The 16,078-nt window shown below is 30.8% G+C and overlaps 2 protein-coding genes across 9 annotated transcripts in view; one reads left to right on the forward strand and one right to left on the reverse strand.

Annotated features, from left to right (window-relative positions):
- The window catches only part of LOC130666156 (protein prickle-like), a 90,530-nt gene that overhangs the window by 45,798 nt on the left and 28,654 nt on the right, over positions 1–16,078 (forward strand). The window contains exon 1 of one of the 8 annotated variants that reach the window (XM_057466950.1): positions 6,150–6,321. The exons of the other annotated variants lie outside the window; for them this stretch is intronic. Coding sequence (XP_057322933.1) covers positions 6,233–6,321 — 89 coding nt within the window. The 5' untranslated portion in view covers positions 6,150–6,232. Of the gene's footprint in view, positions 1–6,149; positions 6,322–16,078 lie in introns of those variants that run through there. 8 annotated transcript variants of the gene reach the window in all.
- Positions 12,569–15,083, reverse strand: LOC130666158 (kelch domain-containing protein 10 homolog). The gene is made up of 3 exons (XM_057466957.1): positions 13,943–15,083; positions 13,510–13,872; positions 12,569–13,426 (listed from the first exon to the last, which is right to left on the reverse strand). Exons 1-3 carry the CDS (start codon positions 14,612–14,614, stop codon positions 13,259–13,261), a joined length of 1,203 nt encoding a protein of 400 aa, XP_057322940.1. The 5' UTR covers positions 14,615–15,083; the 3' UTR covers positions 12,569–13,258.

Consider the following 16,078-nt stretch of genomic DNA (forward strand, 5'->3'; position numbering starts at 1 on the left):
TATTTTAAAACATTTCCAGTGGCATTTAACTACCGCTCGGCAAATTCCAATAAAGATAACTTGTTTTTTTTATTAATCTTCGATAAGGTTTTATTTTTGTTTCCGTCTTATGCGCATCCTTATTTCTTTTTGGTCATATAGCCTTCGTGTTGAGCATAAAATTCCATGAAATTTGTGTTAAAAAAAATAAATTAACTTCACGCAACTATCAATCTAAATATTCAAATAGCGTTTTTGTATATTTACTTTATTTATATACATTTATAAAACGGTAATGTAGTTTTTTTAAATTTATCCACAGAAAAAAAAGTTTTCTTGAGTCAAGAAAATATTTTGGAAGACAGACGTTTCATTGAGCCAAGAAAATTTGTCTTGGTCAGAGGAAATTTCTACTTCATCCGAGAAAATTTGAGTTTTCAAAAAAATTTTCTTGAATCAAGAACTTACTTTCAGTCGAGAATTTTTTTTCTGTGTCTGATAAAATAAAACTTTCAAAGATGGTAAATTCATTTGTCGTTTTACACAGAAAAAAAAGGATTTCTTGGCACAAGAAATATTCTGCACTATGAATTGAAGACAAAAATTTTCTTAGGTCTGGAAAAAATTTTTGAACGCAAGAATTTTTTTCTCTTTTCAAGAGAATTTTTGTTTTCAATTTATAATGCAAAAAATTTCTCGGGGTAAGTCAAAATTTTCTTGGAGCGAGTAAAAATTTCTTTTTCCAAGAACTTCTTTTTTTTGTCTTTGTGTCTATTCCTAAAATTTATCTTCAGTCAAGAAAATTTTGAACCAAGTCAAGATTTTGCTCAGCCAAGAAAATTTGTCTTGTTCAGAGGAGATTTCTACTTTATCCAAGAAAATTAAGTACAAAAAAGTTTTCTTGAATCAAGAATTTTTACCTCCAGTCGAGAATTTTTTTTCCCGTGTACTCATTGAATTTAAAGTAATTGCAGCTCACGTATTTTACAACGCATAAAAAGTGATGTTTCCGTAAGCAGGAAGGATGTGATTTTCCTGATCGAAGAAGTGTAATTTACAGGTTTTACTCGACCAGTATTTTAACTAAAATCGCATATTATAGTGTCATAATTTAAGGATTGTCAAGAAGAAGAGGATCATCGACGTAATCCTGGTGTGCTCTTATTCTCAACTTCTTTTCTTATCGTAACATTGCAATCCCTCCTCTATAGCAAGCAGTGTCGGTCCACTATTCGTCGAGGGATTACTTTCCCATTAGGATCTTGTCTCTTTACTGACAAATCGTTCGAGAACCCGTCGTCGCTTTACTTAAATTGCACAAGAAACTATCTGGATTTTCAAACTTGTTCTATACTCTTATATCTACTCTCTGATCTTTCGTGAATTATGTGAGTTTTACTACTACTGAATACCGACATTACGAGGTTTACATCAGAACTATCCTTTTTTTTAGTTCTAAGAATTATAAATATTTAAATTTCGTTTCATGTTCGTAATTCCGATGAATAATTGCAACTTTGCGACTCAAAAGAACATCGATCATCAACGAGGATATTAGTTTTTGAATATAAATAATGATCTTATTTTGATTTAAGTTGTTTTTCTACCTCTAAATCTAATTAATCAGCATTCGCGTGCCACCTAGGGAATGGCCTCATATTTTGTCTCTCTCTCTTTCTCTCTCTCTCTCTTTCTGTTGTTTCACGCATTATATTTTGTTGAATGTGCGTACTCCAGTTATGAATATTAAACGTTCAAAGACTATGAGTGCTTTATTCTCATGATTATCCAACTTGAGTCTGGAAGGAGGCAGAGAAGCTTGAATAAATATATACATATATATGCAGTGGAGCTGTGAGATTCTCTAGAGAACGACTTACTCCCGGAGATGATAACGACATGCATTTGTAACTTGTATAATGTTTTAGAACTGAGGTGTATCAAGACTAGGTCTGTTTAGTAATTTTTTTATTTATTTTTTTTACTTTATTTTTATGAATAGTCCCTTCAACCAGTTATTTTTATAAAATTAAAACTGTACTTGAAATCTTTACGTCCGGAAACTTGCATTTAAAAATATCAGAGCAGTCTACCATACACGTGCAACTGAAAATAGACGATTCGTGTTTCTCGGTTGGTAGTTATAACTCTGTAGAGTTTGATTATTCATCTGTAGGATACATTTTAGTTCATGAATGTCTATTATTTTATGCATTGTTTTAATTATTTTTTTTTTAGAGTTATTTTTAGGCGGTCAGACATAAAATATACTTTTGTTGTCTTTTACATTTGAATAAATATTTTGTTTTAGTTGAAAAATTTTTTACTCAAGTTATTAAAAATAGTATAAGAAATATTATAAAATATATTATTTGAGAAATTTTTTTATAGTTGATAATTTTCTATGCGTGTCAAGATTTTACGGAGTAAATGCGGATTAGATTTTTTATTCATTCCCTCCCGTTGGGAGTGAATTTCACTCCGACAGCCCGGGTCGAAAAATTAGATCTGATTTTAGTGTAACTGGGCTGCATTTGGACTAATTGGTCTGTATTTGAACGAGTTAATCTATTTTGAAATTTTTATGAAAATTCTAAGCTATTTTTTATCTAAAGACAATCGAAAACAGATTTAAAAAAAATAATATGCAGGAAAAGTCTAATTTTGGTCTGAATAAAAGCAAAAGAAGGCAAAATATTTTGAGAAAAAAGTCTGATTTTGATTTACAGGCGACCTAAACTAGACTAAAAATTATTGAAAACAGGTCTGAAAATAGTCTAAATAAGGAATAGTACGGGCAAAAATCGATGAAATTTCCCAGGTTAATTAAATAAAAATAAAAAGTAAAATTTAATAGAAATAACTTAAATTTTCATGTTATTTAAAACCGATCAAATTTTTCGATCCGGGAGAAATTTTTTAAAAATATGAATTTAAAAAACTCTGCAGAATGAGGTCGTAGTAAAAATCGCGGTGTAAATTACTAGTACATAGTGAGGGTATAGGTAGTTTATATCTTGAAATTTATATTGAGTATGCACTATATAAAATTGGGAGTTAAAAAAAACATCACTCTGCATATGGAGTAAATAGGGAGTTAGTTTTTTCAGCGGAGTGATTTCGAGGTGATCTGGATTTTATTTCCGGATGTTAAATGAGTTCAATCCGCAAATTTATTACAGTCCGGAAATAATTATCAGCTCTCTTTACATACGTTCACGCGAAATAATTTTAAAAAATTATAAGCAGCTGAAAATGAAGACTTTCATACTTATGAAGTTAAAGAAATAGAGTTTTCATTTTCTATCATCACGGAAAAAAGAGCAGTTGAAAAATTACAGTTTCGTATAGTAGTAAGGCGCTCCGAGTCTGAAACTGTAAAATTACATTTTTTATCCAGAAATAACGAATATTATAGTTTCAAACTCGATATTGTCGATTTAAACTGTAAAATTTGCTGCTTGGAATTGTATTAATTTTATTACTGTAACAAATTTCTATAATTACAGTTTAAGCTTTAATGTTTAAATATTTTTGCCCGGAAGGTCTATTTTTACTGTAGAAATTGTAATTTTTCAACTGCTTTTTTTCCGTGATCAAATATGTCACAAACTGTCATGACTTAGATCAACCATACCACGAAGCATCATTTTATGTTGTACCGAAATTCAAAATATTTCCATAAAAACTATGTCACTAACTATTAGATAATTCAACGTTTTTACCATGTACTATATTTTTTTAAACCCCAGAAGTCTAAGCGACGGAGTGAATTCGGATTGAAATAAAATTCGGATCCACTCCCGATTTTTTACAGTGTATACATTCAATGACGTCATATAAACAAAGTATATATGAGAACAATTTTTTAACATTGACTTATAAATATAATTTTTCAGAAGAATTATATGAGCAATAAATTTATATTGATTTTACATAAATTGATTCGAGGGTCTCTTCTTTTGACTTGAAATATTTATAAGCGTGGATATATGTGTGTCATCCTTCAAAAAGTCCAAAAGCCCAAGTCATGGTTGTAAATTGCTTTCCGTATACCTCTTACGGCTTTAAAGCGTATAAAAACTTTTACAAAAATTATATTTTAGATGCAAGTTTTTCCTCCATTAAAAAAAAAATGTTGATCGTCTTAATTGAAACAAACGTAGGTCTTTTTTTGCTTTCATGCTATTAAACTTAATGAACATCTTTTTTAAATATATGTTATTATACATTCTTCTAATTTTTTGACATCAAACATAAACATGAATATTCATTTCTTATTCGATACTAAATTATGTTAAATAAAACATTTTTAAAATTGTAGAAAAAAAAAAGCAAAAGGGTCAATTATTGATACTTTAGATAAATTATAGGGATGATAATATAATAAAATTTAAAAAATAATTTCATTCCACGGTATCGAATTTTTCATTAGTAATATTTCAATGAGTAAAATAAGTCTAAAAAAAAAAACATACCATTGGATCATTGGTAAATTGTATTATATTTTAACAGTATATACTTGAAGTGTATTTTTTCCGTTTGGGGACAAAGAAGTCGCATAAGTAACTCATTCAACTATTTGTAGTTCAATGAGTTCCAAACATTAGTAAGGAAGGGTGAGGCAAAATGGGGTGTTTAAAAAATTTGAAACCCGTACACTGTAAAAAATCGGGAGTAATTTCGGAGTCATCTGGATTTTTTTTAAATCCGCATTCACCTGATACAAAGTTTTAATATCAAAATAAACTCATATAAGAGTGAATTTTATTCTGAAGGAATTGAATCAGTACGCATTTTATTTCTGTTTATTAGAAACTCGAAAAATTTTAAACCTGTCTTAAAAAAAAATTTTAAAATATCGAAAAATTAATTTTCCTCACGACGAATCTTACAGAGTGAGCTAAGGCCTTAATATTTTTATTAAAAATTATTATCGACTATAAATACAACTTCTTAGAACAATAAAAAAAGAAAATGACCCGTAATAGCGTCTGAGAAAAGTCATGAGATACTTTTTACATAATAAATATCTTCATTGCTTCTGTAGCGTATTAATTTTGCTCAGTTCATTCTAAAATTACACTAATATATACATCGTTCTAAATATTCTTATATAAAATCAACAAAGGAGAGATTATTTTTCAATTTACATTTTTATCTGTGTATTGAAGTCGAAAGAACAAAGAAAAAAATCAATAATCTCATGAAAGAAGAAATAGTCGCTATATAAAACCGCTGCTATCTCACATGAATCATCAAATTATTACATCTCATGAGTATATTTGACAACCAGGATATTAAATTAACACGAAACAAACCAAACAAATGCAGAAAATATCTTTCATTGCTCTCCTCCCCCTACAAGATTCCAGATATTTTTTTATTTCAATCAGAGGCATAATTTTTACGGAGAAAAAATTCAAATTTGAATCCAAATTTGATTTATTCTCATTAATATGAAATTCAATTACTTTTTGCGCAATTTAGTATGAAAATTAACTATAAAATATTTTTATAAACCTCCATAATTAAAGTGAAAATTAACTAACGTAAAAACAATCAATAATTGCACACTTTTTTTTTCTTTCATATTAAAAAAAAAAGAAAAAAAAAGCTTTTTGAGTAAAAAGACTCGTCTAAAGTAAAATATAGCTTTCCCTTTCATGCTAATTGGGCATAAAAGAGTTGAGGGTGGCTCACACATCCATCGACAAAGTCTATACAGCTATGACTATATGTATATATATATATACGTCACCCATACAAATATAAAATATTGGTTGCCTTGAATGTCTTTGGGTTGTGTGACATAACATGTGTACCTTTACTCGTGAATTCTTAGTCATAGTCTCTGATCAAAGTGTGTATGTGTGGGTACTCATATATGTGTGGTAGCGTAAAAGTAATCCCCCTCTTTGTCATTGAACGTACGAAATATAAGGGAGAATCCAGTAGTGTCAAGCGTGTTAGTGTTCTCATATGGGGGGCACGTTCACTTTTCGAGGGGTTGTACCCCTTAGATGACGCGCTAGTCTTCCGAACGCCGTGGTCAGACAAAGTTTCGTATGCATCAGCGAGAAAAATACGTGTCGCAAGACAATATAACTTATAAAATAAAGTAAAATAAAGTTAAGTAAATATGTGATAAATTCGTTTAAATAGTGTCTGTTAACGGACTCGTAGAGCGGTCAATGTGATAGAGTATGGGGTGTGACGTGGATGTTTTTACGATCTCTCAAAATAATTAAAGATGCGTCACACTACTCACTATTTTTCTGATTGTCCAAGATGGCAGATGACCAATGTTTATCGCCCTCAAATCAAATTTGCCACCATCAGGTACATGATAATAATTATATATAATCATAATTTTCTTGATTGTTTCCAATTACTGCCAAACAATATTTTTGAATCACTGTAAATGTCATTCAAGTGTGCGCAGTAGAAAATTTTGGAACAATCAACACAAAACTGTGTGTTGAAACGAAATTTTACACTAGTTTTTATGTTGTTTTAACATTATTCATGTGTGTAAAATAACAACACAACAAAATCTTAATACTCTTCAACACATAAAGTGTTAATTTAACATTTTTATTGGGGTTATTTCGATACTAAAAATTTATGTTAACATGTGACTACAGTAAATTCAACATGTTCTTTGTGTTACTTTAATGAATTAACACGCGTTTTATGTTAAAGTTACATTTTAAAAGTGTTAACACTTGTTTAGAAAGTAAAACTGAGTAAATGTTACTTTCGTTTCAATTATGCTTTGGAAAATCGGGAGTCAATTCGGAGTAATTAAGGATTTTATTCAAATCCGCATTGATTCCGAACCGGAATTTTAATATTAAAATAAACTCCCCTTCGGAGTAAATTTCACTCTGATGGGATTAAATAAATGCAGACATCCGCTCCGCATTTACTACAAATTTGATCCGCGTTCACTCCGCAAATTTTTTTCAGTGTAACATTTTTCTGAGCTAAAAATGAACCGATCAAACGACACAAAAGCAGTATGTTAAATTAACACACAAAAGTGTTAAATATTTAACACAAAATTTTTAACGTAGACTTTTATCTTTACACAAAGACGAAAAATTTTTCACTGTGTCTATTATTTGTTAACTGAAGTATTATTGGTTATTATAAAAATAATCATTTGAAATTAAATATGACATTACTACTCTTCGTCATGTATTTTAATATTCACGATTACATGGCTTCATTGAATCTCCTGACTAATTTTGTGGTTCCACCAAACTCAGAATCAATAACCAAAAAATAAAAAAAAAAAGAAGTATCGTTTACGGAGTGTAATATAATCAATAACTGGACACCTGTGGTTCTTAAATTCAAAAACTTTTATTCAACTATAGAATATTATTTTATATATATACAAACTATACATCTGTGTATATATATTTTTAACAAACTTAATTCATATAGTTCAATTACGAACCTATTTACCCTTTAATCAAAGAAATTTTTGAACCAAAAAAAAAATAATTAATTAAAATATGGAAAAATAACTTGAGCCGCGTCTAAAAATATATAAATCATTTAATATTAATGACAAAAATATTCAAATTAACTCATTATACTTTCATTTAATATTCAGTGTATTGTTTTGAAACTTTAGTTTCTGTTTAATGGAATAAATAAAAAGTTGTGAAAATAAAAAGGAATTTAAGTTTTAATGAGTCGGATTTCGTTGTAATGAATAAATTTAAAACTTTTTTTATAAAAATGGTTTACAATCGATTAAATTTTTCTTCAAATCAAATACTGGCATCAACTTAAAAATACCGATTTCTAATTTTTGTAACCAATTTTCGCTGAATTTTAATTTTGAATTTCGGGATCTATTTGCAACGTCTACTTGGAAAGTTTCAATTGCTTTGAATTATTTAATTTTGAGCCTTTGTCGGCTGGGAAAAAATTTTATTATTATTTCAGCTTGAAAATTTTTTACCCGGGTTTGATTATAAATAACAGAAAAATATGTTTCTTCTTTTGAAAATATTTTCATCATACCTTCGATGACTATTTGATTAAAGAAGTGATGTAGGTTTGTTCAAAGTATCGATATTCAAGTCAAACACTATTACTCCCTTGAGACGTTTAGATCCTGACGCAGAATCCCCCAAAGTTTTGTACTTGTTTCACGTGGAATTCGGTATTCAGATGGCGGAGTCCTATCAAAACTTATGCGGTCAGAGGGCTTTGCTTGCCTCCTTATTGGATTTCTTAGCTAAACTAACAGCAGGGTCGTCTATAAGCACCTCCAAACACCCCAAAAGTACCAATTATATGTCTTTGCCGTTGATTTTCTAAAAAGATAAAGCATCTTTATTCTCATCTTCCATTCCTCATCTGTCTCTCCCTGAACTTTGTCATCCGCCTTTATCATAATTCTTGGTGAATGACAAAAGCATCTCCTATCTTTTACATCCCCAAGAAAGACATAGAGTAAGAGACAGGGTAGCAAAAAAGTATGCCTGAAGGCGTTTCTCGTCGAGACGTACACTGACTAACTTTTCGCATATTAAAATTTTTCTTCATTCTAATATTAAAATATCGTTCTTTTTTCTATGTTTTAATCTAAAATTTAGTATTGAAAAATATGAATTTCTCATAACAATAACTGTCTTCTCTATATTCTAGACATAAATTTTAAAACTTTGAAATTATACCAATGAATAAAAATATTAATTCTTACGTAACCGTTAATCTTTTTTTAGATATATTTCTTTTAGAAATATCGCTATTGCAAAGGGTCTCATGTCGCGACTTTCAAAAATTTTTTATAATATGTTTTATTTCGTCGAGAAATGCCAACACACCATTGGCACAAAAATTTGTATATACACGTAAAGAAAAGTGTAGTCCAATTTATTACAATTGGACTCTCTTAAAATGAATCAATGAAAAGTAGTCCAATCAGTGAATATTTACTGCACAGATAGTCTAAAATATATCACTAATTCAATCAGTGATATACTTGGGACTGATTCGCAGTAAACATTCACTGATTTGCAGAAATTTTTACTGATTCATTTTAAGAGAGGAGACATATGAGTAATTATGTTACACAAAATGGAGTAAAAGCTGCCTCACTGAATGGTTCAAGTGACCACACGAGCAGTAATCGTTACATATAGTGAGTTGCTAAGACCACAAGTGTGGTTGTCGATACTACAGATTTTTTTACTCCAATTGATTAGTAGATATGAATAGTCCTGCTGTTGTAAGTGCTATATATTGTCATTCAGTGACAAATGGAGGTTAGGTAAACACGCAAGTTCAATTCATACTAGTTCACTGGAGTAACTGTTACTCCATCATTCTTTACGTGTATATGTGATATAACGCCGCATTTCAGAGTTATTATTTGCTCTCTAAACATAAGTAAGTGAAATAAATGAATATTCACTAATTCTGAATGCCAACCGAACCACTTTTTGAAATTAGTGGTTCGGTTTGCACTTGAAATTAGTGAATATTCACTTATTTTCACTACTTCATGTTTAGAGAGTGGGCGATAACCTTGATTAAGTTCAAAGATGAGCATAATCGGTCGATTAGTTCGGGAGTTGTAGGTATTCAAATTTTTTTTTGAATTTTAGAAAAATGAACTTTCATTACTTTATCCATGAATAACTTTTGAACCGATAGATAAATTGTTTTTAGATCAAAAACAGCTTAAAATTTTAATAGAACTTCAAAAACAGACCAATTACTCCAAATACAGTCCAGTTAAAACTATAGAATAAAATCAGATTCAATTTTTCGACCCGGGTATAATAATCGATTTTGTAAGATCTCGATTAAGTCTATATCGCTCTTTCTATATAAAAATCTTGAAAGATAAAAATAAGTGATTTTACATAAGAATTTTTTTAGTTGACGTATAGTGACTTCACTGAACCGAAAATATTAAAGAAAATTAATTACTTCTTGAATGTTATTGTAAAATCAATTCGAAATTCAATTTCTGTATTAGAATAAAAAATACAATATGCAGATTTTTTATGAAGTCTACCCAAAAATTAAATAAATCAATTTATTAAAACATGAAATATCTCTCCCTTCCCGGGTATGGCGGATGGCACTTTTTTTTCATTTATTTTCTATTATTTATGTTCATGAATCAAATGTCAAACATAAAACATCCCTCTTACTTTCCGGGAATTAAAAATATTATTTGTATATTTTTCAGTATTACTATAATCGTGGATAATTGATAGGGATCTTATCATTCCTTCCCTATTTCTAATCTCCAGTTTCTGCTTTATACCATTCGATATTTGAAAAGATGAAAAATGACGTCTTTCAGGGTAAAAAAAAATGATAAGAGCTTCGAGAAAAGAATAAATTGCTTATGACGTTTTTGTTCGGAATTTCTTAATTTAGTATTTTTTTTTTTTTTTTTTTTTCACTTATAAAGCAATTTTGTTACCAAAAAAGTTAATAATATATAATAAACACGAGTTTAACATGAAAATTAATGAGTAATTATATTCAAGGAAAAGGAGTGGTCCTTCGGTAAAGGACGTTGACAAATGTCAGTAAAAAAGGAAACACGTCGCACTACTTGTATCACGAAACCTCAGAGTCCACCAGAATCCTATTAATATACTGACCGTAGAGCTGACGCCGCGTGCTCTTCTTAATTACACAAAAATCCAATTGGTGGTCATTTTATATATTCAAGGCCGATGCACTGTCGTCATCACGTCTTATCAATTTATTTTTCAATTCTTCAGTCCCAGCAGACTGGAAACCTGATTACTTTATATTTTATTTCATTTTTTTTTGCTTCCTTACACATCAATGACTTTAATGTGATATCTGGTTAGTTTTATTTTATTAGACACACAGGAGAAAATATACTGGGAGTTGAAAAAGTAAAAATCGATTCAACTGTATCAAAATTTAATAAAATATCGTTGAATCGTATCATCCCTCTTGAGTGATTTCTGTATACAACTTCATGGCTCCCTTTTCGCGTCAGCATATTGCATTATCACCTTGACTTATGATATCCTGTATTCAATGAGGCAGCCAAAATTTAAATCCCAAACTCTACAAACTTACTTTCATCATAAATATACTGATATATGTATACGTATATATGTTTACTTACCATACTTTTTTATTGCTTCGAGTATTTGATGATTAAATTTCATCTTTCTAGATTCATTACATTATTCTGGGATAACACTAGCACATAGAAGTGAAAAGAATTTCTTTAAATACCGAACCCCTGGTCTAGATTTTCTATGTATTTTCTTTATATTTTCTACGGAATTTCTTAGTCTTCTGGAAGAATGCTAACAGACAGAAGTGGAGGGAAAAGGTTTTTCGTGAATACAGTAGGACCTCGTTATAAGACTAGCTCGGGGCTGTAGGGGAAAAAATTCTTGGAATTGAGGTACCACCACTATTGTTCTTAACAGCGTTTGCGCCTAAACCTCGCTATAAGACTATCACCGTTTTGCGTTTTATTTCTGTATTCGGTTCAACTCTACTCTCTATTATACAGCGTATCTATTTTATATATAATCATAAATAAACAGAATTCTGTCGTTCTTTTCTGTCAATTAATTATGTGATACCACGAAATTTTAAGTATTCTTTATGAAAATAGATTATTTAATCTAAAATCTTTATGTATGTACATTTTTTCTGAGTGCTACATTGAACATCAAAATCTTTCAATTAGTTTAAAAGATATCGACGACGAAGAGATGCATATTCCTTTTATGAAATTAATTTACTATCGAAACACGACGTCATTTATCTCAATTTAATGACAGTCGTCGTATTAAGGTTTTATGATGTAAAAAAAATTTTGAAAATCACAACCGAGATATCAAAACCTTCATACTATTTGGTATTCTTGTTACGTCCCCGTGTCCACGGCTAGTCTTTAAGGCGTCGAATGAAGGGGAAAAAATTGTGATTGAATTTTAGGGCGTCGTCGTCTGGAGTCCGACTAAGAAAAGCTGCCCCTTGAGGTCTGCTCTACAAGTATCCTTATTTTTGGGTCATGTGTATGCGACCAGTACATTCAATGAAATCCGGCAATAGTTTTATTATAGCACACGCTTGCTTATAAATGGCACCGAATCGGCTTACCTAAATCTTTTACTCTGTCGGGAAATAGCTTCATTTAATTCAACGGGAAAATAAGTTGATTATCACTTGCTTAAAAAAAAACAAGAAAAAAAGTCAATTCAAGGAAATTTATAGATGGTATTTCTGTTACAGCACCATATGTCGTCAATTGACTATATAGTTCGCCGAAAAAGATATTTCACTTTTATACCTTCTTTGCAAAGTTTTTTTCATAAGTTTAAAATTGAAGAATTATTTTCTTCCCATAAGTCCACATACTAAAAATTTATTTATTATCATTTTCAAATGGACGTTATGACACAAGAGACATATATAGACTGTAAAAAAAACTGATGTAAGTCCACGTTATCTCAGTGTTAAAATAACACAGGTAGTGGTGTTATGAAATTTTTTCTAGCTTATGCGGAGTTAAAAAAAAAGGGGTTTCGTTTCCGAACTATAAAAAGTCGAAGTGTATTTCAAATACAAAAAAAAATTTTTATTGTTTCAAAAATTAATGATGCGACAGATTTGCTTATTTTTGGAGAAATCAAAAGAATATTTAGTAAAATTTTCTTGTGGCATGTGAAACGTTTTTGCTCCAAGAAATCCCTTTTTTCTGTGCGCATGTACACTAGGGTGCTTCAAAAAAAAAATTTAATTTTTTTTTTCGCTCTTACCCCCTGAAACGTTAATGGTTGCCGAGACAAAAATCCTCCCAAAAGATGGGCTTTCTAGCTCAACTCTAAGAGCTCGCTATTTTAACTTTAATTTCCCATCTGATTAACATGTAAAAATTTATTTTTTCATTCGACTTGTGCTAATGACTGTTCTGCATTATTACTGTGATGCCCTACTACCTCCCTTATGGAATGGAGGTGCAGTAGCGTAGGGAAACCACAGAGAAAACCTAGCCAGTACAGTTTGGTTTGGGTGAAGCTCCAGTGGTCGATAAAATTTCCATTTTATCGATCACTGGATCTTCATCCCGCGCCTAACGATCAGAGACTTTCGTTCGAACCCGACGCGTGGCTAAGCGGTCACCCAGCCAAGTAGTAATCATGCTCGATGCTGCTTAACTTTGGTGATTGCCCGAGCCACGTGCGTGCCGAACGGCTGCTTCAGCCGCATATTACTAATAAGTATTTTTTTAATTAATACGCGACTTGAGTAACTGCAATGGAAGGCCGAGGGACATAATTTCCTTGTCAGTCATTGATTTCAAGTTTGGAAAGTAATGGAAAACAGCTTCCCAACAAATGTCTGTGAGTTTTGGAATCCTGAGCCAAGTTGAGTGTAAAGCAGAACCTCCATATTCCTAAAATAAATTACCAGTTTTAATTACTCAAACATTAATAGCATCAACAAGTAATAATTGTAAATAAATTTAATGATAAATACTTGTTCCACGTCGATATCAGACATATCACTATCAAATAAAACCAATTTTCCAGCAGGAGAAATGGTCATTGAATGACTATAAGCGTGATAAGGCAAGACAGTACCAAATCTCTCGAGACACGTCCATTTTAAACTTGTGAGATTCAATCTCCAGACATCAGAAAGTTTAACATAGACATCACATTCACGATTATGAAATGATCCTCCAGATATTATTACATTTACTTCACCAGAATCTGGGTCAGTATAACTCGTGACACAGACTTCATTTCTATCAGTTGGATATTGTGGTGTGTGATTTTCATCACCATAAGTCTCTATTATTTTCCAGCAGCTTTTTTCCAAATCAAACGCCCATATTTTCTAAAATAAAACATTTTACATGAATATTGGTTTTTATAAAAAAATTTGTCAACGTTATAAAAGTGCTTACGAGAAACGAAAATGGACCCCTTCTGCGACCAAGACCACAATCACCGAATATATAAATCATATTGTTACTATAAACCAAAGTATGATTCAAACCACCACCAACTGGTTCATTAGCATCAAGTCCTCGACAGATGTAATCAACTTCCCATACATCATTTTCCATATTTAATTTATATACATCGAAAAAGGTTTTATTATAATCTCTTTCGATTCCGACAATATACAAATATTTTCCATGGCGAATGAAATTATGTCTAAATGAATGATATGGAACTTGTCCACTTGTCCTTCGAACAATACTACTTTTACTATTCAAATCACAAACATGTAATTGACATGTGCGGCTTGACAGTTCGTCATTGAAAGATCTTCGTCTTGTGTTTTGCCTTGGTAGTGTGCAAATAACTAAATAATTTGATTCAAAAACAGTACCAATAATTAAATCATTAGTATATAGTGAATTGTTTAGACGCCTTATTGATATCAATAATCTCCATTGTTGTCCAGCTAAATTGTACTCCCAGATATTATAAAATTCGCTATTACTTGCAGACTTGCCGATAAAATATGAATTTTTACCATCACAGCATATTATTGCTTCCATTTTTTCTTCAGGTTTTGTAATACTGTATATAGAGTGTTTAGTAAACACATGCGGCTTGAATGCGTACATTTTTTAAATAATTAATGATCCTGAAGTTAACACAATTGACAATTTTCGGATTTATTTTTCAACAAATCGATTACAAAAAAATTAAAAAAATAAAAATATGCACATGTAGAAAATTTAAAAAAACTACAGGTGCAATTTTTTCAAATATTTTTTTTTTTATAATTTATCGTTTTGAAAAAAATTCAAAAATTATCATACCTCGGCTAACTTCAGTATCATAATAATTATTAAACTTTTTTATTCACTTTTTAAAATAATAAAAAAAAACAAAATCTCCGTGCAATTTTAATTGATAAATTAAAATCTTATTTGAAGTAATTTATTTTATTTTTTTTTATGTATCACTTCAAAAGTTAACTGATTTTATTAATACGAAACACACGTGGATATGTCGACAACAGCGACCTCAGTAAAATACATGGGCCGTATAACTATTGTGGTTCATTCCACAAACATTGGCTGTACGAAACTTTCAAAGGCCAGCTGGGCACAAAACTCAGGAAAAGAAAAAAAAAAAATTGTGGTCCCAGTAAGAGAATAGATCTCGGAAAATTGCCCCCACTACCTAACATTTATGATCTGCGCATGCGCACAGAAAAGCGGGAGAACATTTAACACATAAAACATCCAGAGTGGGAGTAAAAACCGAGGTCCATTCTCTTGCTGGGATGACAATAGAAAATTAATTCTTAAAATCTTTAACTCATTTTCACCCCACCTAAACCGGAAGTGCAAATTGCTGCCTTGTTTGGAGGGAAGGTAGCCGTTCTTTTCTCTGCTGAGAAAAAGGAAATGATAGAAACTAACGCATGCGCCATTCTTCAGACAAACAGAGGCAAAAATTTAAACTTTCAGATACAGATTTGGTGAAATAGTAAATTGTGTGACTAGGAATTGAATAAAATGATTTTAGATCAGGGTGAAGAATACGTAAAAAAAAATAGTAATTAAAGAAAAAAAAATCTGTCTATCGGTTGACCCTGCGGGCCAGCCCTAAAACTTCCCGCTGTTTTCGAGCTCCTTGAGCTCGACAACTTAGTCGTGAATACATTTTCGAGCTCTTCGAGCTCAAAAATACTTTTGTATGCCGTTCTTTTCGAAAAAAATAGTTTTTTACCATTTTTTCTCCAACGATATCTCTCAAACGAATAAACCGATTGAGACGGCTGAGGTCGCAATCGATGCGTTTTATCAAGTTCTAATGCTGATCAAACTTTGAATTCGATTTATCGAGTCGATTTTGAGATATTTCAAAAAAACTAAAAAAAAAATTTTTTTTAATTCTTTCGACAACGGTTTCTCTTGAACGAATGAACCGATTTTGATGGTTGAGGTAGCATTCGACGCGGCTTATAAAGCTCTAGAGCCCAGACGATTTTGGGATCAATCCATCGAGCACATTAAAAGTTATCCAAAAAAAACATTTTTGAAAAAATTTTATTTTTGGAATATCTCTGAACGAGC

This window comes from Microplitis mediator, chromosome 3 (genome assembly GCF_029852145.1).
Source record: "Microplitis mediator isolate UGA2020A chromosome 3, iyMicMedi2.1, whole genome shotgun sequence".
NCBI lineage: Eukaryota > Metazoa > Arthropoda > Insecta > Hymenoptera > Braconidae > Microplitis > Microplitis mediator.

Bases quoted from the DNA above. Each gene is read 5' to 3' on its own strand.
- LOC130666158 (XM_057466957.1), bottom strand. From the start codon at position 14,614: ATGTACGCATTCAAGCCGCATGTGTTTACTAAACACTCTATATACAGT. The intron at 13,873-13,942 runs GTAAGCACTTTT...GTTTTATTTTAG, and splicing joins GGGGTCCATTTTCGTTTCTC to AAAATATGGGCGTTTGATTT. The intron at 13,427-13,509 runs GTATTTATCATT...AATTTATTTTAG, and splicing joins CTGATATCGACGTGGAACAA to GAATATGGAGGTTCTGCTTT.